This window comes from Pleuronectes platessa, chromosome 8 (assembly GCF_947347685.1).
Source record: "Pleuronectes platessa chromosome 8, fPlePla1.1, whole genome shotgun sequence".
NCBI lineage: Eukaryota > Metazoa > Chordata > Actinopteri > Pleuronectiformes > Pleuronectidae > Pleuronectes > Pleuronectes platessa.
The window spans coordinates 24,101,590-24,126,995 of NC_070633.1; the positions used below are offsets into that span (position 1 = coordinate 24,101,590).

The 25,406-nt window shown below is 41.5% G+C and overlaps 1 protein-coding gene across 3 annotated transcripts in view; it reads right to left on the reverse strand.

Moving 5' to 3' along the window:
- Window positions 1-476: 476 nt before the first annotated feature.
- lingo2 (leucine rich repeat and Ig domain containing 2) overlaps window positions 477-25,406 on the reverse strand; it is a 186,661-nt gene continuing 161,731 nt past the window's right edge. For 2 of the 3 annotated variants that reach the window (XM_053429610.1, XM_053429611.1), the window contains exon 5: window positions 477-3,412. In XM_053429610.1, the coding sequence (XP_053285585.1) occupies window positions 1,559-3,400 (1,842 nt within the window). In that variant the 5' untranslated portion in view covers window positions 3,401-3,412 and the 3' untranslated portion in view covers window positions 477-1,558. Of the gene's footprint in view, window positions 3,413-13,591; window positions 13,689-25,406 lie in introns of those variants that run through there. The other variant, XM_053429609.1, reaches the window with a different exon arrangement.

The window sequence follows — 25,406 nt, forward strand, 5'->3', positions numbered from 1 at the left end:
CTATAAGTGCGTCTGCTTCACAGTTTTCAGCACAAGGTAAAACAGATATTTAGACTCTCAGCCCAACAGCAACTTAACAGAATATACACATTCAATACATCTCTGTGAAGAGAACAGCTGATAAGCTCTGCGCTGCACCGGTTAGCCAGAAAGAAAGAAGCAAAGTGATAAGTCTGATAACAGGAGCTTTCTACTCAGCCAAGAAATAGACGAAAGATTAGGGCTGTAGTCAAACAATGAAACATGTGGTCAACTGAAGACATAGATACTCGATTGGCCTGTAATAACCAATATTTTTGAACAATTTAATCACCATAACATTTGAATAGGCCTATGACACCAAGGCCTCGTCTATTCAAGGCAACTGAAATGAAATGAAATGAAACAGCAGAGACGTCCTTCTCTTAAGAATACGTCGATGAGGCCGGAGAATAACAAATTTCATTATGTAACAACATTACTTTCCGACTCAATGGTACAAATACATCTTCATTTATTTCACATACATTTTTTTACTTTTTACTTTTGAAGTTTTCACAATCTAAATGATTCAACAACAAAATGAGAAACTACCACAACAAAGTCCAAATTTCCTACTGGGGAAAATGATGCAAATGTCACTGTAGTAAAATTGACACATGTAGTTTGCCAACCAGTAAAGGTACAGTAAAAGGAATAAAAAGAGACAAAAATAGAACGAAAGGTGGTTCGTGTCGGTACTTTGACCAATACTGGGTCATCTTTATGCTGATCCTGCCGTTATGCTCGATCCTGGACGGTGTCTGAGGACGGATTTTTGAAAAATACTCAACATTTCTCATAAATATTTTTTTTCTCCTATTGTCATTGATAAATAATATATATGTATTAATATCTAGGAGTTGTTTGGGTTAGCAAGGACAGATAATCACCCATGAAAGCCCTTCCTGAATCCATGGAAACTTCAAAAGTCTGAAGAATGTTCACGTGGGGTTATATCAATTTTGGCTACTGCAGCCCATGAATATTGCTATGAATAGTTCTTTTGAATGAATTTGTACATACATGTACAAAATGAAGCATCAGGTACACATATGCAAAGTATTGAACATAGGAAATGGTCAGTTTCATTGATTTGTCCAGTGAGTAAGCATGGAGCAAGACTAAACAAAGTAGGTTAATAGCTCAGATACAAATTTGTACTGTACATGGTTCAGCAGTCTGTTGATCCAACCCAAAGGTTTCTTTTTGGGTGTATAAATTTCAAAAAGCTGATAAATGACACCTACTGCCTCAATGTCCTCTTGGCGCCAAAAGTTTTCCCTCCTCGTCCGTGTTGAAGAAGTTGTCCTCTGTCAGTTGTTTAAGAGGAAGTCCACCTACACTTTTCAGTTTATGAAACAAAGTGTCCAAGCATTTTTGTCATGATCCACCGATTTAAGATACTATTCTTCTTGATGATGCCCCAGACCTTTTCACTCTCCCGGCAGTATTGGGAAGTCCAGTAGTCCTATTCGCAAAAAAATACACTGTACTTTGGGCATTTCCACAATCCAGAATCTCGAATGTACAAAAAAAGTCACATCATTTTCATATTAAAACGACGTGGACCAGCTTGTCCTTCTGCCGAGTCAACATTGGTGCCATTAGACTTTGACCGAGGCACATATTCAACATCGATGTTGTTTTTATGTTTTCCTTTTCCTCTGCTCCAAACAAAAAGGAGCAGGAAACAAAACAAGACCACTCCCAGGAACGTAAAACAACCCATCGCCGTTGACACTAAAATAGTCTTTAGGTCCAAACCGAGGGTCACACCGGTCGTCACATTGGCAGTGGTGTTGCTGGGATCTGTGTAGTACTGGGTCCTGTTAGCGTAGAGTGATCCCAGGCTTTTCACTGCCAATGAAGTCATCAGGGTGTCATTCCCGGCAGTGTTTGATGCAAGGCAAAGGTACACTCCGCCATCTTGTACTTCTGCAGACTTGATCTCCAGTGTACCATTGTTGTGGACGGTCACTCGGCCATGGCTCCTACTCGTCAGGACACGTCGCCGAGGGGACAGCCAGGACACAGTGGGTCGGGGTGTCCCCTCAGCACTGCAGCGTAGCATCGCCCGCTGGCCCTCATCCACAGTGATGGTTTGTGTTTTATTCTCACGAATTTTTGGCTTGGTGCATGTCACGTAATAAGACAGAAGAGTCTCCTTAAACTCCTTAAAAGGCCTTCCTCGGATACCTTCAGGTGTACTACACTCCGGTTGTGAATCCCCAAAGAAGATTGAGTGCCTTTTCTGTAGGATCCACATGAGACGACAGTCGCATACCAATGGGTTGTTGTCAATCAGAAGAACCTCCAGAGCCTCAGGGGACTGAAAAACGCCTTTCTCCAGTGTATCCAGTCGGTTGTGAGAGACATTGAGGACTTTTAGCCCCCGCAAACCCTGGAAGGCATACGGCTCGATGGCGGTCAACTGAGCATTAACCAGGTGAAGCTCTCGCAGGCGAACAAGCTCCATGAGCATCCCTCCTTCAATGTGCCTGATGCGGTTGTAGGACAGATTGAGGTGTGTCAGGAAGGGCAAATGCTTCAGGGCTTGGTAGGGAAAGGAGGACAAGTTGGTATTGGTTATAAACAGCTTTGTCAGGTTCAGGCCATGCAGGGTATTGGCTGGCACATGGTCTAGCGAAGGCCAATTATCAATTTCTAAATGCCGCAGCCTGAACAGCTTTTTGAATGAGTAAGGATGCAAAGTGTGGATGCCAAGGTAACGTAGATTGAGGCCGACAAGATTGTGCAGGTGGGAGAGGGCCTCAGTGGGAACAACTGTGAGGTTGCATCTTTCTAGGGTTAGAATCTCTAGGCTCAAAAGTCCACTGAATGCACGGTGAGAAATGTAAACCAGATCGTTGTCGCCCACTTCCAAATACTTTAGATTGTGCAGGTCCTGAAACATATAATCCAGGAGGATGACAATCTTGTTGTCACTTATATCCAGCCGGGTAAGATTAGTTAAACCTGAAAAAACTCCCAGGGGAATGAGCTTGATGCGATTGCTCTTGAGACTGAGCGAGTGCATGGTAAACAGGGCGTTGAAAGCTCCAGGCTCAACGTAACTGATGATATTTCCACTGAGATCAAGTTCCTCGAGCCCAGGAAAGGCCACAAAGTCATCAGGATTGATCATTGTCAGCTTGTTCTTGCTCAGGTCCAGGATTCTGGTCTCTGTCGGGACGCCGTCCGGGATGGTGGGCATGCGCTTGCGGTGACAGACAACTGCCTTGGTCTGCGCAGAACAATCGCAGCGTGAGGGACATCCCTGGGTAGAGCCCACAAAGACAGCCACGAGGGCCAGCCCCAGGAAAGGTTGCCAGCATGAGACGACCGTGTGCAGCATGACTTTGCTCATACAGTCGACCATTTTGTCACGGTTCTGCAGGAGAAAGACAGAAAAAAGAGAAAGAAGACGGACGTAAGTGAAACAGTCAGGATGGACCTTGGGGGGGTGTTCGTAAGTTACCGTTATGAACGAGGGACCGGGTCTTGATCTGCTGGGGAGACAATTTGACCTTACACGTGCACGACAAAATATCAGATGGACATCACTCCAAACAAATGTCTCATTCTTTCCATACATCGAGCTCCCTGTTAAAGTATAAACAGCCTGGACTCCAAAGATCATCTCCTAGTTTTTGAATTAAATAACTCCTTTCTCTGCAGTAGCACCAGTTAAATGTGAATGGTTTTCTCAGTAACCCGCCAGAAAAAGCTCCATGTTTCTAAACGGATTTGCTGATTCAGAGCAAAGCAAACAAACTATACATGTGAAAAGTTCCTTTTTGTGTTCACAGCCAACATTTGAGCATAAACAAGACGAGAGAGATATCTGGCATTTTGAACATATGACTCATGCATATACTTTCATGGAGCCTCTTCAACCTGGTCGGTCTTACATCTATATATGAATGTTTGTCTTTCATCCGTAGGCTTACTCATATATCACATAAGCACATGGAGATGAGCAGATATACGAACTGAGTGCACTGTTTGCCATAAACAGACTGGGTGACAGGTTGCAAAGATTGCAGACCATCCTTGCCTCATTTGATGTGTCATGGGCTGCGCTATATTTAAACAGTGAGAGGAATAATCAAAATTTCTCTCCAGGCTCTTAATATGGTCGCAGATTATGGGGCAAAGAGCAAAGATAATTTGAGAGCAGATCCATTAAAAGAGAAAGATTATGTAACCCTGAGAAGTCTATTGAAATGGGAATAAAAAACTAAAATTGAATCACAGTTATATTATTCTAAAAGTAAAACACAATATTGAAAGCGTTTGTTTTGCATACATTTTCTCTATACTGCCACCATCTTGATTTAAACCAGCAGCAGGGCTTCGAACAAGTCAGTGAATATTTACATTTATTTATATCCACATTTCAGATGATTTTCTCCAGTATTTTGTGTCGTTGACTTAAAAAAAAAATTATGTAAATATTTGTAATAATCCCCCGGTTACTGATTAAGGTCTATTTCCCTCTGTCTGTGTTTATACTTTCCCTTTTCTCCAGTTTGCTCTAAAGCTGTATTGCTTCAGTTAATGGGCACCATATGGTTGGGTTTCCTTTGCTGCAGATTTGTAAGACATTGCCACAGGCTTGTTTAAGTGCTCCATAGCTTTCTAATTCATTTTATTTTAAATAAAGCTAAAGTTAAATCCTCACTATCTGCTTTAAAAGCACCAACCATTCCCATCCTGCTCAGTATTTTAAAACACCTGTACTCCTGCATCCATCACACATTGCTATTAGAGTAGGGTGTGAAACATTATGGGAGAAATTAAGCGTTTTTAGGTTGGTAATTCTTTCAGATGATTCTTTTTATTAGGGCCGGACTCTCATATGATCAATTGACTCAGAATGCTTTGTCAGTATCACGACACTGATCTATTCCTAAATTGGATTTTTTCTTTTCAATTTGTGTAGTTTATTACGTGGTTTTTGTGTTTATATTTAGAATTACCAGGTTATAGAAACATTGCCTCTGACGTGGACGAAAATGTAGGCAAAATACTAACACCACTTATACAACAGTCAATATACTGAGTAAACAAATTACTTTCTTTAATGCAATAGGAATGTTAAATAAAACGTGGCTAATGTGATTGTCCCAGCATGCACACAAACATCCGTGTCCCGATCTTTATTGTGTCTGTGCGTGTTTCTGCAGGTTCTTCATACATAACAACCACACAAACCCACACCCACACGCACACACACACTGTCGGCATGTATTGCAGCACCATATGAATCAAGGGTTAACAAAGGGGTGTGTAATCAGTATAATGAACATTGTGTAATCAGAGTAAGGGTGAGTCTGTGATCTGACCTGGGTAGGATCATAATAAAGAACCTAATCAGCAGCAGACGGTGAAGTGTGTTGTTCAGCAGCAAACACTGCACAGAATTAGGCTGATGACCTGGGGCCACATCTACAAACAGAAATCCCAGCGACCTGCTCATGTAAGACGGATTTTTCTCTATGTGTATGTGGATCTCACTCCTGAACGTGTGCTGCTCTCAAGTCCAAATACAGGATGGTAAATTTTTGTGAAATGTATTATTCAACAGTTACAGAGGGAAAGAGAAATTTCACCTTGGTTTTTCTGGCCTTGAAAGAAAAACCTCTCCCCCAGCAAATGGCTTTAGCGTTGCAGCCTGCGCTTCTGAAAACATCTCTGATTAATATGGACAACCGGTACTATGTTTACAAAATGACACCAAGGTAAGAGCACTGTCTGATAAAATCTGATATAGTGGTGGGCTTGTTATCAGTTGTTCTTCAGCATCAAAGGGCACTGGCTTTTTTTTAGAGACGCACAGTTTATCCAGTGTGATCACACCAAACACTTACTTGAGGCAAAAACAACCAACATCTTCCCCAAAAGACATCCTGGTACAAGATAGGAAGGTAACTAAGTACTTTACTCAAGTTCGTCCCCCAGTACAATGTTTTGCCTCTGTTTCCATTTCCTGTTACAGGTTTTAAAATGAGATAAATCTGTTAAAACTAAAGAAAATGTTCCCAAACCCTGGTCGACAACTCCACTGCAAAGGAGTTTGCATTCTAAAAAAATGTCCAAGCATTGCTTAAATAATTGATTCTTAAAAAGGTAGAATTGTTCAATATTTAAAATTAAAAGCAGTGAAAAGTCTAAAATATCAGATCAATATTTTATCAAGTTTTCTCCACCATTAATTATTTAAATGTTGTTTAAACACTTAAATGATACATCAGTAACAACCCAGTCATCTAACATATGATAATACTTAAGTTACATAATACTACATAGTACTGATTTGATGAGACTTGTTGTAATTGTACTTTTACTTTAGCGAATAATCATCTACTCAGTCAAATGTTGGGATGTCTGGGTCACAAATAGCCTCTACTTTGTTTCCCTCACATTTTTCCTCAGCATTTCCATTTTATCTCAATATTCCGTACATTGGCAGTGACATTCATTAACAGTCCGATGGCGGCGGAAATCCTGCAATGCAGAGTGAAATAAGTCGGCAGAGTGAAGGTGTTTCTATAATGTGGCCCCTCGACCCACATTAGTGCGGGGCTGGATCCTGAGAGGGGGATGATAACAGCTAATGGCATCTGACTCAGCATAAATCAGCGAGCAGCCATTCCGCAGGGGGCGCTGAGGTCACCCGCGCGACGCCATCACCGTGAGCGTACGTACACAAGTGGCCCCCGATACGAAGCTCAGACTTACCTGATATACATTTCCTGAAATGATGTTCTCTATGACACATACAGTATATGAGGACGTATTTAACGTAGCCCCATTTTTCTCCCCAACAGGGAGATGATTCTCTATTTCCATCATGAACTCGTTTTAGACCACTGACAACACGGGGCTCTTCCATCCCATGACGCCGCCCTTTTACAGCCTCGGGCCAAATAGTAGACGGGCGAGTAGGGGAAGTTTTGGCCAAACAAAAATCCTGCATGTGCCGTTCATCAGGATTCGTGTCTTCCTCAACTCTTCCTCTGTGTTTTGTGTGAATGGAAAATAACTGATGTAGCTTTGACCGCTTTGCTCTTGACACAGTGTCCAGGTGAATGAAGAGGTTTTATCCGGCACAGATCTAGAGGTGAGAGTGGAGGAACTGTATATGGAAGATTGCAATCACACCTCGGGCTGCAGTCGAGTGATATCTTCCCTCGGTCATCGCTGAATTTCTGTCTGCGTCTTTCTCTCACTTTGATTCTTTCATTTTGTTCACACCTCTGTGTACCCTCTCCATATGTTGTATTCTATCACCGGCCTATTTATAACTATGTTCTGTGCTACTCTTTTGTGTCGCACTGTTGTGTAGACTCCCGCTCATTAATTATCTGGTTTGTTGGAGTTTCCACACAGACCAAGTGAGGTCTGAAGGGCAGGGAGGGAACGATGCAGTAAAAACCATCCATCCTTCTGTATCTAATAATTCCAGAAATCTCTGTCTGTCTGTGACTCGCATATCTTGTGGTAAAATTATATTAATAAACTTTAATAAACAGGCAACCAGTGTGGACTCATCAACATACACTGACTCAGAAGACCATTGTGCAGCTTTAGGGTTCTGTGGATCGAGTCCTGTAACTGTTGTAACTGCTGCAGGTCACTTTTACAGTTTCAGAGAGAAGACTAATTAACATTACCACAGGCAAAAGCAAAAAGACAGGTTCAGAGCGACCACTGCACTAGTCACTGTTCAATAGTAATAAAAAAAGTCTTTAATATCTTCAGATTCATTTTTTTCATGATCGCAGTTTATGAAAAATGATAAACTGGAAACTCCTGCCGTCTGGACATTTAACTTGTTTAATTCAGAGAGGTGATTTTTGAATGAGTTTGACATGTATGTATTTATTCATTAGTTCTCTTTTAGGGTAAAATCCACAGTGAGGATCTCAAATACAGTTTATATTCTGCCGTGTTCTTCTTCAGCATTTTAAGTGCAGTTGTGCATTCATCCATGCAAAATAAAAACAATACCTTTGAATTTGGCCAATCGATGACGAGTTAAGAAGCAGCACATACAGCCCTTAGCATATGCTCACCTGTAAGCTCCTCTGACTTACAGTAGCCAGAAACTCTTATTTGTTTTAATCGGTGCAAATTGAATCAGGCAAATCATGGGTCAGTTTGCTCATCAGCATCTCTCCCCCTGCTGGGGAGAGTGGACACCCACTACTCATGTTTGATTTCAAATTATTTACAAACTAATTATCCCCACAGCTCCCATTTGAAGGGGAATATAATTATGCAAAATACTTAATTAAATCACTCAATCATAGACCTCCCTGTATAGAGGTCAGCCTCTTAGACGGCAACACAATCTTGGTGATGCAGGATTTTGGATCTGACTCAGTGTAGTAGTACCCAAAGTATTACTACTCCTCAAATACTTTAGGAAAATCTTTTTTTTGAATTTGTGTTTGAATGCCGGCTACCAGAGCATGAAACCTTTTCATCCATTAGAGGATTATATGAGCCATCGGTTCAAGTGACAACAGGAAAATCAAAGTTGGCATGATAGGAGTTTTCAGCAGGAGCTGTGACACTGTAGTGTAAATTCACCGTTTGACTATGTAACCACCACATCCTGTTTGCTCTTCGTCTCTTAAGCCATAATCCTGGCACTCTTTTGGTTGTAAACATTTTGGCTTTAATCTCAGGGGGAAGTTTGCGCACCCTGAATGCTCACAAGGCACTTCTTATTTTGCCCAAGTAGTTTGAGGATTTAGATAACAACTTGGCCTCTGTGCAATCAACCAATAAAAATCCACTCGTGAAATTGGCCCGCCTCTATCTCTTCTCTGGAAAGGTTTTCAGACTTTGATGTGGCCCCCAGGCATTGATCGTCGAACATAATGTGATTCCTCTTCACACAGAAAGACAAAAAAATGCCCCTGCTGCCTTTATGGTGGATTTGGTTGGGAGACAGTTGCTTACTTTACTTGGCAATTATCAACACCCCTCAAGCATAATCAAAGCGTCAAATTTTTGATATTTTGACTTGGAAGATGGCTCTGGAGGAAGAACCACCGTGAAAGGCTGGGAGAAAGAGGGGAATTAACTTGGAGCTGGAGCCGAGCCACGGAAAGAGCAGGGCTGTGCGAGCGAAAGAAGCAACGATAAAAGCAGCATTAGCTGTAATCACGCAGTGGGAGAAAGTGTTACACACTGGGTGCAGCAAGCTCTTTTGTACATTAGCATCTGACATGGCTGCCCTCAAGTCAACGGGTCCCTGCACACTCACTGCTTTCCTCCAATCCATTTAAGAAAGACACAAAACCATGTCACTACTTTGACAGATTCATATTCAAAGTGCTGTTTCTGTAAACTGCACCGTTAATGTATGCAGTTTACAGGAACACTGCTTTTGTCTCTGGGTAATTAAAGTTTCTTTGGTAAAGAGTTTTGCTTTCTGCAGACATGCACAGAGTTCCAGGCCTTAATTTCCCAGACAACAAACAAACAGACGATAGTACGTCCTCACAAGGGTCACTGTAAGGGAAAGTTATTAAATCATCATTTTATTTTGATGAGGCTTATATCTTATAATGATGCTACCCTGAAGGAAAGATGTTATTATCTTGCAGGTTAGCTCATAGTCAGACTGTGCAATTAACCCACTTTTTTTCAACATAGCATTGTTGTGTAATCAAATGGGATCCTAATGAGGGGGAAGAGACTGTGACGCTCTTTGCCTTATCCATTATTGAGTGGATCTTTGAAAAGGGCAGCGAGGCTTTAAGGTGAACCTGCCAACATGCAAGATGACACTGTACTCCTTTAATAACCCACTGTCAATCTGACTTCTCATGCAACACAACGCTTCCTCAGGATGTGACCTGGATACGAATAAACAAGTCAGCCCACATCAATTTTTCCAAATGCAAATAATTAAGAGGAGACGAGAGTCATATTTCCAAAGGCAGAATAACAAAAGAAAAACAGCGGCAGTAACCTTGATGGTTTTTAGCGCACACACGGAAAAAAAAAATCTATAAAAAGAAACTTGTAGATATTTGTTATATTTTCACAAGTTTTCATCAACTGGAATGAATGTGGCAAACTGTATAATTCATTAACACACACAGTGTGAAGGCAACATGATCATAACCACATGATCAATGGTTTTGGGACCGAGAGCACTTAACGGAGAGGATCATGAGCCTCGGGGCAATAATAGGCTTCCTTGCACAAATTGCCCTTCTGCTTGGCTTGCAGAGCGAAGTCAAAGCTCAATTAATCCGTGTTAATTAGAGATAAACTTGGTAGATTGAGTCAGCTGCTCTTTTCCCTTTGTGTGATAACCCTTGGTTCGGGAAAGAGTCAGAACGGCCGCATCAAACCGCCGGATCGCGATTATCCCGCAGGAAAAAGCATCTTCAGAGAAGAGAGTTAATCCGATGTTTAATAGCTATTAAACATCCTCAACTTTGGAGACAGGAAGGAGCTTGTGAAAAGGCAACAAAACTTGGTAATTAAATGTGCAAAGGATAAAAACACAATGGCAACAACATGCGAGGGCTTAAAACAGGGGGAGCCGAGCATCGTCAGTTACGTCACACGGGGAAAAGAAAAATCCACCAATTTGTCACTGCATTACAGAGCAGGCTGCTACTTGTTAACCGTTTTATTGCAGCGTATTTTTCTGAATTAAAATGACACCCACTCTCCGCTCCCACTAGACTCATTCAACATAAACATTAATGCCCCTTTATATCGATGTGGAGGTGATGTTATTGTGCTTAGCCACACTTAAGCAGGTCAGAGCGAACTCCAGAGAGGAGTCTGTGTCCTCTCGCTGTGTCCACGACATTCAGGACATCAACAAGGGTGAATAGTGGAAATAGGTGCGAATTGCCCAAAGGATGTTTTACAGATGTGTTTTTAAAAAGAAGTGGAACATTGAACTGCTTCTTTTAAACACAATCTACTGAAAGATTCGACCAGATAGAAGAAGAAACATCACAAAAAACGGTTGATTTTGGATTTTATTTGTTGAAGAATTGGTTTAGAAAACACTTGAGTCTGACTGGATATAATCAATATTGCAATAATAATTATAAATATTGCTTGTTGTCAAAGAGCGACAATAAATCACAATGTCTCCTTTAAAATGTGAAGTAAAGTGTTTATAGAAATGTTGAAATCGACAAAAAGATATTTTCCAAATCTTATTGCTCATAATTTAGTCCTCGTGTAAACTGTTCAGTCAATTTTCTTTATTATTTACTCATTTATATTAAAGTGCTTCTTATTCATCCACCTTGAAAATGTTGAAATCATATTTAATGACTTCTCATGAACCCGGGTCGTAGACGTCGATTTATCCAATCAAACGTCATTTTGGATGATGAGTTAACTCAGTCCATCATATAAACCTGCACTATAGACCATTAGCTGGAGGTTCAGTGTTAGCAGAGCAATATACAGCACCGGGGGGGGGGGGGAAGGTAGGCTGTATAATCCAAATTTACTCGCCACATCATACATCACATAAAAGGAAAATAAAAGTGCTCTTACTACTGTTTCACTGTAACTTTAACAACCAGAGATAAAGAATCCTTCTCAGAAAAGTCCCCATTTTTATATTGCTATACCCGCCTCTCAAGTATCGGCCTCCAGAAAGTCTACAAAGCATTAGAAATGTCTTGTGTCAATGATATTCAGTGTATAATACACAATAACTGATATAAATCATCGACTGTCACCTGCAAACCTCCTGGATTCCTTCACTCCATTATCTGTAGCATGACATGCAGCTGATAAACATCGTTGTTGTTGTAAATACCCAGAACGTATTAATATTCCACTTCAGCAGGAACAGGACAACCCTGCACTCATTACTCATGGTAACTAGCAACATTTTTAGATAATGAAAAACACGTCTTTCACCATCTGCACCCTGATCACCACTTAGACTGATGATGTACACCACACACAGCATGATGCACTGTGTCACACATCCTCTACTACACCGACAATAAATGTAACATGCAGTTCACCAAACTACACCGGCTACACTCAAACTGAAAATCGATATCTGCAACAGGGAGCAGAATCGATGTCCTGGAAGCATTCAGGTTCCTTATATGCATGTAGGTGTGCAGGTATATTATTGATTAGTTAATAACAAGCCCCCCGCCCCGTGGTACTGAAGAAGACAACACACAACACGACATAAAGCACGATCCAGGTTTGACATTTCATTTCACTGTCAAGCAAACGCTACTGTCAGTGATGCCAACCAGGGATTTTCTTTTTTCTGCCTCGTGCCCCCACGGAGAGATTAGCCCACAACAGCAACCCTGAAGCTGCGAAGGATGCAGGCTCTTGCTCGTGGGCACAGCCGGCAGCTTGTGCACACGCTCGCCAACAAAGCCTTGGACCCGGGAGCAGCAGGTGTTTGAGCACTGCTCCCTCAATCACGCCTGACTGCTGCCAGTAACAGGTACATAAAGGATAAGGAGTCGAGACAGGAAGTGAAGAAAGAAGCTCTTTTAATCCCTTTCCTTAATCTTCTCTTCCCTTTAATGACTTCATCAGAAACTTGCATAACCAGCAGGACTGCGCTGTATTCTCTCCCGTCACCGATCTCTTCTCCCTCCACTGACCGAGCCTGGGCACCTTTTCATCCTCCCGTCTGCAGATCACTTTTTAAAAGGGTCGGCAGAACCTCGAGTGAATCTCTCCCGTCTTTGACGTTGAACCGAAATAAGCCTTGCGAGATAAAAATGGCGTGCACTGATTAAAATGCACCAGCAGCAGCCGTTAACACATTGTGTGGGCCCGTGAGAGCCCTTGTGGATTTGCTCCTTGCACTCCCCCCCCCCACACTCCCCCCCCACGTCTGGACAGCCTACATCAGGTCTGAGTCTGGGGGTGTTTCATCGGTACTCTGACTCAACCACAGGGATTGTGAAAGGTGGTTGGCAAACCCCTTTACCCCTCCACCCACACACCTCACTCTGGCCTTTATCATCCAAACACTTTCAGGAAACTAAATATACTGCACAGCCTGAAACTGAACGACAGCAAACAACAGCGCAAATATGTAATAACAATAATAATGATAATAAAGGGAAGACATGTAACAAGGAGGGAAGAGTTATTCTCCATGAATGCCTGTAGCAAAACATCAAACAACAAACAGTATTAAGGCAGCATAATGGAAACATCATTCTTCCCATTGCCATAAGTGCATCAGCTTAGACCAAGTACTCTGCTAAGAGGATGATTTTCAGCAATGAGTCACTGCGAGCACATGCTAATGAATATGACAACACGTCCGTATCAAACATGTTGTGACAATTTGCATGAGCTTTAAGAAATTGTTCTCGTGTCAGTGCATTTTGTGCATCTGGCATCATTCTGCACACACACGGTCTCCATCTCTGCAGTGAGAGATCACAGGTTAGGATGTGTTCTATGTCCAAAAGAACAGATGCACAAACGCACAAACGAGACATTGTATTTGTAAAGCACATATTATTCATGACATTCGCTTAGAGGAACACATGCAGCTCTGACATACCCATGGCTCTCCGTGGTGCCCCAGCAGCGCTCCCATGTACTTGGCAGGAAATCTTGCACAAATATCCGCGGGACATGTCTCCATCCCTTCCTCTGAGCCAAAATGGATCAACAACTTCCTGTTTTGAATCTCATTCTGGTGTGCTATGTTTTTTCTGTGCGTAGGATGGTCGTCTCACCCCCCCCCCCCCCCCCCCCCCCCGCGTCGCTCTCTTTGTCTTCCCCTCTCTGCCTCCTCGTTGGTTCTCTCCCCTCACTTAATCAAGAGATCTGGCCTCTGACCTCGCAGCTCAATGCCATTACACTCCCTTCCATTGTGCAGCTTGTAGCGCCGCGGTAAAGACAACGTAGCCTCATGCATCCCTTAATATCAGCCCTTGATATCTGCTCGAACGCTTTTCTCTCTCCTATGGTCTGACTCATCTGCTGGAGTGAGGTGTTTGACGACATGTAAAAAATATATATTGAGTGTTGCCGGATATGTGTATGATTATGTAGCTTTACGGTGGTATTTCACGCAGTGTGTGGAAAGGTAATGGCATATTGATTGACTCCGATTGGATCTGCTGTGTGACCAGCGCTCCGCATCCAAATCAAATTCTTAAACAAACAAAAGAACATGATCAGCAAAGGTCCCGAGGATTATTCTGTGTTCATAAACAATCGATGGATTTCATCACAGTTTCTTATATGACTGCAGTTTGTTTACTGGCACTCAGTTTCTCCATAATTGTATAACGGTTATTTCTGTCTATCGTGTGTATATACATTTATTATTCTGTCCGTCCTTGAAGAGCAATGTTTCTGTCCCTGACCGAACCAAGGATACAAGGATAAGAGCCGCTAAAGGTTTTACAGATTGTCTGGCGAAGCAACTATGAGCGAAACAAATGAATTAACCTCTGGATTCAATTCTTGAAAACAGTCTTATATTCAGACAAGTACAACACAAAAAAATATTTATCATAATCTTTAATGAAATAGAAACTAATTTCGTTTTAGTTTAAAGGATTATTTTAACAACTGCGGTACAATATATTTGTATTAATCTTCCACTTTCATTAACTACAGTTAGATAACACCATAATTGTTAAAAAAAAATGGTAGAAAAAGCTGATATTGGATGAATCTAGGGTTGATCAACAGAAAATGAAATGTATTAAACTAACTAAATAATTGAATAATTCTATAAGCTTCTCAAATATGATGATTGATTCTTCACTTTTTCATGCTCAACATTAATTTGAATATCTTTCTTTTGGGGTGGGGGGGGTTCTTATATCTACAATTTTCTAAGATGTATTAAGTGAATCAGTTGAATGACTCATTGACAAAATGTTTAGTAGATGAACTGATAATGAAAATAATTATGTTCAGCCCGAACACAAACGGTCACAAAGATGATTCCACTCGACCGCCCTGAAGCTGAGCTGATGATATTAGACCCGTGCGTAGCTTCGCCTCAGGTGAAATATCGAGGGCGGTTGCAAATGTGCTATGAAAGGTGCAGGACGAGCTATAGCAGCGTTAATGTTATTAATGCTAATGTTCGTGCTGCTCGTTCAACTCCATTGCACAAACCTCTGCTATCTAGACAAATTTAGCAGCAGGGATAAAATATTGTGCACATTTCAAATCGCTGCTAATTCAAGTAAAAACACTGCCCACACATCAGCACAGAGAGCGTAGCCTGGAGAGTGTGATCAGTCCCCAGGGGATTCATCCAACAGGGATAATCTTCTTGTACTTGTATCTGCAGACTGAGGCTTTTCAACGGGCAGATGAACACTCAGGGGACAAATCAAAGCAGGCATTTGAGTGATTTGTCTGTTTTTATAGCTTGCTGTTATCAGCCATCCAATATGGCCCTCCTGTGGGATTATGGTCCGTGCAAGGATCACAAAACCTTATTGGATATTGATCAGGTCACATGACTCAGTTGTTGTGGGGGGGGTGGGGGGGGAAGAAAACGGCAGCAAAATAAAATAAAAGCTGCAGCAGGTCGCAAAAGATAATGTTCAAAATGACCGCTCTGACAATTCTTGTGTGTAATGTCTTGGTCAATAGCGCTTTTATGGTGCTTCGTGTTGTTTCCCTTTCACTTCAAACAACATGGGATTTCCTAAAGCTCCCATCATGTTTGTAATAACAGAGAAATTATTTGTCATCATAACAACCCCCCCGCAGACACATCATTTCCTGCAACCACTCCTCAGCAGCTGGAGAAGACAATTGGCTGTTAATAATAAATAATCACAGGATTCACAATGTAGTAGCTTATATATATAAGTGTATTTGACTTTATAGTGATTAAGAGCAGGTATGAGGATCAGAGATAGGTACAGCGTTGTATTTCCATATTTTTTTTACCAGCCTTTAACTCTTTTTGTAAGGTTGCAGCTGACATTTATCATATGTCCTCAGTGTAGATTAGAGGATAGAACAGAAATGATAAATAAATATCACTTCCACTGACACGGTGTGATGAGAACTGACCAATAAATCTGCCCGGTCGATATTGTAATCTCACAGTTTATCTACCAGGAAATTATTTTCAATTCAAAAATCCCTTCAGTGTGCATCTTGGCAATAATTAAAAAAAGGAGGATTAAGGGATAGACTTGATTTATAGAAAAACATTTATATGGAACAATATAGTGTTATTGGTTAAAATAAACACACTACAACAATCTGATTAGGCTATATATATATATATATGACTTAATCTGACAAGAAAAATTCAGTAAAAAATAAAAGATTAATCAAATATATACATATGTCATAATGTACGTAGTCAAGCAAATAAAGCGTTTCTTTATATTCCTTACAAATGCAATTTTTCTTCCTTATATCATAGCACTAATAACGGATCTGCTTACTTAGAGAAATTAACTATATTGTAATATCTACTTCTATTTGATTTATCACTTAATTCGAACTAACCATCTTTCCCACTGGTCTATCAGTGTGACTGGTGTTTGACCCTCTACGAGATTTCATTGGCGCCTCAGATCATTGACACGAGATGCAACTAAAGAAATCCTGCTTCAACACAACCTCCAAACAACTTGAATGACAGACAAAGCTATATCTCTATTATTATTCATGAGAAGCTTCCATGACCTGATTTCCTCTTGATTCATATGTTAATCTGTCTCCTCGAGCTGTGACACACAGTCTGTGGTATGTATGTCACATAACGCTGCTCTCCACAGTACAGACATGAGCGCCACTGTTTATTTCCCCGCAGCTGGGATGTAAGTTTCATGTAATGCATTCAAGTCAAACCTGAGCAACAAAACACACTTCATCTATATTTAGATGTTTAGATATTTAGATAACACAACCATGATGCTTTCTCGTTTCATACGTTTAAATATTTCATTAGGTGGTTTCCTATTCAGCTCCCATGCATCTATAAAGGAAGGTGAGCGGTGGGAAAACAGGATCATTTGAATTTGAATACTGATCTGTCAGAAGTACTTGTCAAAGTCAATAGCCACAGGCAGCGTTCAGTCAAATGTGCGTGAGCGGGATAGTATTTGCATTGCCGCTGGGCGCTCAGGTAATATCACCGCTTAAACAATGTTGACGTGCAACAACAACAACACACAACAATGTAGCTCGAATCCAATCAAAAATAAACATGTTCAAGATTCATTAAATTGCATTCTCTGTTACAGATTGCCTCCAGTGCAAACTCTGGAACACGATTCGAGCCAACTTGGTTAATATTAAAAAGTGGAGAAGTTTGTACAAGTTCAGTACTGTACAGCAAAAAAACAACTCGATGTATTAAGTCACTTCTGTTTCAAAATATCTAAACTCAAGCTTGATGCACATGGTCTTCCTCAGGTGGCTGTTACTGTTATGGCAAAGTGAAACACATTTCCTGCTCCGTTGGTTCCCTTGGGGTTTAGGGGACTGAGGCAGGGGAACAACATCAGAACTTATCACTGAGCTGCACTCATCCCTGTAGGATCGCACATGAGGGTTTTCTGTGATGATAGCAGGCAAAAAACATTTTCTGCACTTTTCCCTAAAATAAAAGATGAAATCTGTGATGTTTTTGGTTTGGGTTGGATTAATACTATGTAATAGATATTTTGTTTCAGCTGGTGCTGGATAACAACAATGTGTTGTGTAATTTCCCTTAAGAAGCTGAAAACACTCAGAGTTAATGTTACAGCAAGCAACTAGTCCAAAATGGCTTCCACTTACTCGCACTCTCTACTTTCCCTTTATCCTGTTTCATGTCTCCTTGTGCTTGCTTCGTAAAGGAGGAGCGGTGAGAAAAGCTTTTGGATCCACCTAGGGACTCGCTACAGCAGCGGTTTAGTGAACACTAGCCCTGGGTAATTAGTTTAAACATGAGGAACGTGGTTGTGTGGGAAGCTAATATTTTAATAATGGGTCTGCCAAGGCAACGTGTCTCGGTGGCAACCATGAATGGAGGATTTGATGTGTTCTCCTGCCTCCAATCGTCAAAATGTGAATCAGCGCAGATCAAATCAGCCTCCCACAGACATGCAGTAAGTGAAATATCAATCAAATAAGCTATTTCATGTTAAGGATTTACACGTTAGTTTGTGCTTTGATTAAAATTCAGAGACACGCACATAGCTTGAACATGAAGACACAGCGAGAATTAGTAGTTAACGTCATTTGATACAAGGTCAACACGACCAATATTCAGTTAAAAAAAAACAGATTGTATAACTGTATTGAAAACAACAGGAAGCGGTTTGTAGTTGCAGCTTTTTTTTAAAATTCTACTTGGGTTAAGAGTTATAAAGCAAAATCTCTTCTAGTGATGTATGTTGTATAGGCAAAAGGAAAATTGGAAATGCGAGTTATTGGCTTTTTAAAGATGAATTTCATTGTTAAAATATGAAAGCTATTCATGTTAAACTGCGTCAGAGCAGTTTGAAGGTGCTTGAAGAGGCTCGATACAAAAATAGCTCTTTAGCCCTGTGCAGCTGCACTGTTTGTAAATCAAGCAGAAACTGGGAAGATGCCACCTGAAGTGTTTACAAGAGCTGCAACAATCAATTCTAAAAAGGGCATCAGATGTCAGCACCACTGTAAACATATGTTTGTATTTTGCTCTCAGTACCACACTGGTCTGGATCAGCCTGGTCAGCACAGCTCAAATCTCTATCTTTTGTTTTAACGTGTTTGTGTCACGATGGACCAGATTCAGGCGATCAGAGAGAAACAGGGTTGTGACAGGGTAGGCAAAGCAGGTTGTTGCATTGAGCTCCAGGCCGAGAGCGAGCCCGCCGGACAGCGGTGGAGTTCAATAGTCAAAAAGCAAGAACATGTTTGTGAGAACCCCTTTGAATTCAATTCAATCAGAGAGATACAGGAGACTGCAACGACACCACGGCTGAACCCCCCCCCCCCAATGAGGCCCCATGCCACAAGCATTCTGCCAAAAGCTTTGTGAGTTTAGAGGTTTGGTGGGGGACTAGAATGAGGGGTTTGTTTTGGTACCTGGTTTCCCCCAGGTCCCTTTTGCCTGGAGCCACCAAAGTCTCCTTAAACGTCCTTGCCTTGTAAAACTGACATGGATGTGTCAAGATATTTCTCAAGTCCAAGAAACGTATAAAAAACGTATAAATCAACAGCTAATTGTAGATATATATGTACTGATTTACTGCGTAAAGGTTGTTGTATAGTAAGTGGTGTACAGGAAGAGTGAGGTAATCCTCTATTAGATAGTTTGAAATGGAAATAGAAATTACGTTAATTCTTTCAGCTATAAGATGTCTCCCTCTGTGTGCATGTTGGTCACAGAAATTGTATATCAGTCTCAAAAACTCAGAATCGATCCAGCTGGACTTTACAGTTTCTATAAATACCACGACAATCCGCAGGAAAAGAGAGAAGTGGTTTACTTTTATCTAAGAGCCGCGGAGTGGAGGTAATTTGCCAGCTAATTTGAAAAGTGACACGTTTGAAGACACACACACACACACCTCAACAATCCTGCGTTCACACACTAGATGTGATTTTGTGTATTTTTTTCTCAAAAACACTTCCCCCACATTAAAAGTTTGTTGCCACCTGGAGACCTGGGGCGGATTCCATCCAGGGTCTGTTTGCTGAAGATAAGCTCCCAAACCAACACCGCAGCACACAGCACCTTTCTCGCAGAGGAATCATTAACATGGCCGCTTCTCGTGGCACTTCACCAATTCCTCCCATCGTCCTCGGCGTCCTGAACACTGACAGTGTCTACTTATTGACTTTGACTGCTGCTTCCAGGTAAGTGATTGGGAAGTGAATAATCGTTTAAGAGGGCTGAGAGGCGACGCTTGGAGGCGGGAGCAGCTCATTTTGTTTTATTATGAAAACAGATTAAATTAATCTTTGGATTAATTATTTGCTCTATGGACTGACCCTTAATTATCTTATCATACTCCTCCGGCAACACTGAAATATTACTAAGCCACTCTCTCAACCTGCTGTTCACAGTGCTATCCTCAAAAACACTGCCTTTTATTATTATTTTTAATAGTTTAGGGCAATAATCCGTCCATCCATCAATTATCTATACCGCTTATCCCTTAAGGGTCACAGGGGGCTGGAGACAATCCCAACTGACATTTGGTGAGAGGCGTGGACCAGTCTTCAGCCTATGGGCGAGATATATTCAGACATGAACTCTGGGGAATCTTCGGTCAATGGGGTCTGAACTTTCTCTGGAGTTTGCATTTCACACATGAAGATCGCAGCAGGAGATTCTCCAGTCAGACATGCTCAGGAGTGTAAAGGCAGCTGGGGGTGTAGTGTGCTGGAGGCAGGACGTAAAATATAAATTTGGCTGAAGAGAACACATGTTTGTGTTCATGCTGTATACAGCACGTCAGCACAGAAAAGCTTTCCAATCTTGTTTTCTTTCAGTCGACATCTAAGCAGCTAACAACCATTCACATCTATGGTCGATTTAGAATCTCCAATTAACCTAACTCCAATCTGCATGTCCTTGGACTGTGGGAGGAAGTACCCAGAGAAAACACGAGACACAGACACAGGAAGAATACTTAGAAAGGCCCTCACTGAACTGGGATTCGAACCAAGAACATACAGCCAATAATCCCAAACACTATTCCAGGTATAAATTTAGGATGGAAATAGATCTCGACTTGTGAGCTTATCTTTTACAGCAGATGTTTTATAAGGCAAACCCACCTTTACGCTTCTGACTGGCTGACACTTACTGCATCTCACAGCCCTTCTGCCAGGCTCTGCTCAATAACTCAACGTCCTGCAAAGACAAGCTATTTATTTACACCTGATTGTTGTGTAAAGAAGTCAAAAACATTCAGAGTTAATACTGACAGATTTACACTCATGATATTCTTTCCCAGCTTATTCAAACACTGACCTATGAAGAAATCTAGCAGGCTTCAGAAACAGCTCAGAAATATGTCACTGACCCAACACAGATGAATTGACTCATTGATTTAAGGACCAAGCGCTGTGGGCAAATGTTCTCGAGATGAAGACAAGTTCTCTTCTCTAACATGTATCTGCAGTATCTTTTCGTAATATTCTTTAATGTCATATGAGACAAAGCTTGGTCAGCCTTTGCTATTACTCTGAATTTATCAATCTGAAGAAAGTTGGCAGGTGAAAGGTCATTAATACAATATGCATCAATCATCATTGTAATCATTTTTTTTTCAATGAAATTGCACCTGTTGAAAACAGCCACAGTTGGGGAGCCGTGGGAAAACCTGTAAATGATGCATAATTTGAAGTGGGTTATGTTTTTTAATTGTTTTTTGAATGGAACTTGATGCTTTACATACATCACATGTTGCACCTCTTCTTTAACACAGTACATCCATGCTGTAAACTTCTGTTGACACATAATTGTCCTGAATGGTGGCTGTTTTTTTTAACTGTGCCTCCTTCCAACCACTTTCATTCAGGTCTCAGTGCGAGTGGCCACAAAAACTACAGCCCAAAACAACCCTGCAATGCTCTACTGGTTTCAAGGTGTCCCTCATGGCTCCTTCAGAGGACGCTGTGTCATAGCAGCAGAAAAGTTCAGGCGAAAGGTTATAGCTTCCAATCTGGCGCGGGGGAGAAAAAAGGATACATGATGACTCTCAGCTAGAGGGAACTACAGTGGCCTAATTATTGTCCAGATGGTCTGAATAGATGGGACTTCCAACAATTAATTACAGGATGCTGCACATGGACAGCAAAGGCTAAGCAAACACATCCTCAGTTCTTATTACGTGGAATAATTGAGAGAGAAGATTTTAAAGAGATTATTGTTCATATAAGCCAAGTGTGCCTTGATGTTTACATCATAAAATGCAGCTTCACAGTCGCTGCCTCTCTTGATTTTGCTGAACAAATCCTCTCCAGGGAAATTCCATGATTTATTATTACCTTGTTTATAGCGACAATGGCACCTTTCAACTCAACACTATCACAGATGTTTGTGTGATGATACGAAACCTCAAAAATAATTACCTCTTCCCTTGATCATGACCACAGCACCGGATTCAAGGTGGCTAAGTGATTGTGCTCCACTGTTTACGGGGATTTGTGTGTTCCAGCCAAGACAATTACATTGCTTTCAAACATTTAGAAGGAGGGTTATACCATGAAATTCTGGCGCCTCCTGCCAAAACAAGAGAGGACAGAAAATAGCACAATGCTTTTCCGGAAAGATTGTCTGACTGGTCAAATGGCAGGAAGTTTTTACCTTTCACTTCACAGAGTTGGACAACCTCCTTTCCCAGCAATATGAAGATGATGTGTGGGTTCGTCTTTGCCACTGGCCACCATCATTTTCCAAGTGACAATTAATTTGATATATATCATGTATGACAAAGCCCATGGGGCCCATTATAGGATTCTGGATATCCAAAGGGTCTAGAGAAATCACTTCAAACCCGTCTTCTTTCGACAGATACAGTGCACTCTCTAATAACAGAGGAGAGCTGCATGCGACCTCCCACAGACACATTTTCTTACTAGTTGGTAGTATCCTTAAGTTTGGAGAATCCTTTTTAAAAGAGGTCTGAGGTGTAATGGGGGAGAGGGAAGAGATGAGGCTTTCAGAAAATCAGTTGTAAATAAAGAGGACTGAGTCAAAACAGCACAACGAGGCACAGTCACAGGGCTTGTGTGACCATAGAGTCAGAAGTGTGAGATATAGGACGAGTGTATGTTGATGCAACGATGCCGAACATAAAGGCATTTAACAGTTGGCCGATGTGCGTCACAGGCTTTGATGTGGTTCGCTTTGTGCAGAGGGCGTGTTCCAGTTATGTTAATGAAGTACGGAGGACTTTTAAGTACTGTGTGATGTTGTTGTGGGGAAACTGGACATTTGACATCATAAGAGAGCTAATTTCATTTCATCAAAATCTACTTCCAGAGGGATGAGTTCCATGTGTTCCATTCGAAAGAGACATCACATGGAGGCTCAGGTGTCATGTCAACAAGATTGTGTACTAAACAAGTCGCTGCAGCAATTTGGATTTAAAGTATATATGAGACTTTTAATTACTCTGACCTTGTCAATAGGGCTAAAAACAAAATCTCATCTGTGAGCTTCACTAAGACAACACATATCCGCAGTGAGGATATCAGGTTACCCCTCCATGGGAAGATGATCCTCATTAAAATTGCATGCGACATAAATAATAAATGAAGCTGGAAAAAAGAGAAAAATACATATATGCAATGTAATACTTTGAAAGGGCTGTTGATGGTAAACGTTAGCTGGGCGTGTATCGCTCTTAGAGACTCAAAAGCTGTAAATCAACCGCAGGGTCTCTTATCTTTTCTTTCTCATGAATGCATATGAAGGAAATTATGTTAACAAAACAGTCCTGGTGTCTCATGCATTAAGGCTTCACGTTTCTATTTCCGGAGATACCCCATGCTTTGATAATTCACTTTCACCGCAAGAGCTCATCCTTTTTTGCCCAGTCACTCAAACAAAAGTCTCGACTTGACTCATCAAATTCTCAAGGTGCAGCTGAAAGCAATTACGGAGCCTCTGGGCGGAAGAGCTATCGTCAAGGCCCTTTTGTTACTCTGCCCCTAATAAAAGCTCGCCTTCCAAACAAGATGAATCATGCCCCCTCTTTTTCCTTAAGCCTCAGCACTTTGGTGAAACCTCTCAGACTAGCATTGTATGCTCATTACACCGACACCTCACTGCTAATAATGGCTCCGATTTCCACAGCTTTTTAGCAGAAGAAGATTAAGCCTGAAGTACGTCTGCGGCAGAGGCAGCATGTGTGAGATGCCCCTGCACAGTTCTTTGTTTCACTGTGACGTAAGTCTCGGTTTGCTTTTTTCTCTTGTAGCTCCAATCTGAATCTCCGGATATGTGACGTTTATGATTCCCTTTCTGTGCATGAATGTAAAACGGTAAGTGTGAATCCGACACATGATACTAACACAAGGAGTGCAGGTTTACACGGTGTACGTTCATGGTGTAATTGGATATTTATGTAGAAATGATGCATTCAGAGCTCAGTGTACAATTCTCCTCTGCTGCAGCATCCTCTTACTCATCTGCTCCACAGGAGAGCAGATGAGCAAGAGGATGAGAAGCTGGGTAGCATACACAAAAGTTCTGTTGTAGGGTGGATCGAGGCATCGCTGGAGTAGGCAAGCTGTTCTGACTTTCCACAAAGGGCAGCTGGCATCATGATGCCTGTGCATCATGATGCACAGGCATCCACTGGCAGCGACAGTGGCAGCGACAGTTTTCCACTGGCAGCGACTTTAAGGACGTGGATTTACTCCCATCTGTGTGAGGTGTCTGAAGGCAGTCGCTCTCAGTGTGGCACATGTGACAGATTCCAGACAGCAAGAGCGAGAGAAATCCAATACCCCCACTTAGAGATGATATCAAAGTCAGAAAACAGAATGGATATAGCTCCAAGCACCGAAATGAGGCGTTTCCACCTGACTTCATCCAGACGTACACACCCGTCACATGAACAATACACATTTATTATTTCTGATATATTTAATAGGATTACACCAAAATAAATAGACTGTAGATATGACTCCCCTCTGCTTCCTGCTCCCCCCTTTAATCCATTCTATGCAGGTGTGGATATATGTATGTGTCTAATGAAAAGACACTGTTCATATAATCCACATCCTCCAGAAAGATTAGAGGCACGTATTCAATCTGAACATTTCCAATCATATTTTAAGTGAAAGTCTCTTACCAGTCTGTCAGAGAGTTGGACACCGATACAGGTATTGCACCGAAAAAACAAATCAATCCAGAAAACAATCCGTTAGAAAGCAGGCTCCTCATTTTCACCCTGTATGTGTGTTTGCTCCTATCTCACACAAAACGTCTCTCCAGGGCATCACAGCTGCAGGGAGCTGCGGCACATTCCCCATACACAGAGGGAAAATTAAACTCTGTTGGTTTTTTAGCTTTATCATGTCTTGAAGGCTGAGTCTGTGCAAACTTCTCGAACACTATCCGAGAGGAGCAGAGGACAGACAATGAAGAGTCAATGGGTCTGTTTGTCTGCTAATGCAATAGGAGGCTGCTAGCTAGTTACCTAGTCGGTTTAATTAACCCCCAGAGGTTGTGAGAGAGCATAGGCTGCGATCTCGACAGGCCTACTGGGCTCAATCAAGACCACAAACTGAACATTGTATATAGCATAAAAGTGTTGTAGTAAACACATTCTCTCCCCTCTGCTGAACCCCGGGGAGCTCTTAATCAAACCGCAGTGCACACATGATGGGGCCTCTGCACGGAATGACGAGGACAGGAATGGAGAGAAAAGACAGAGAAC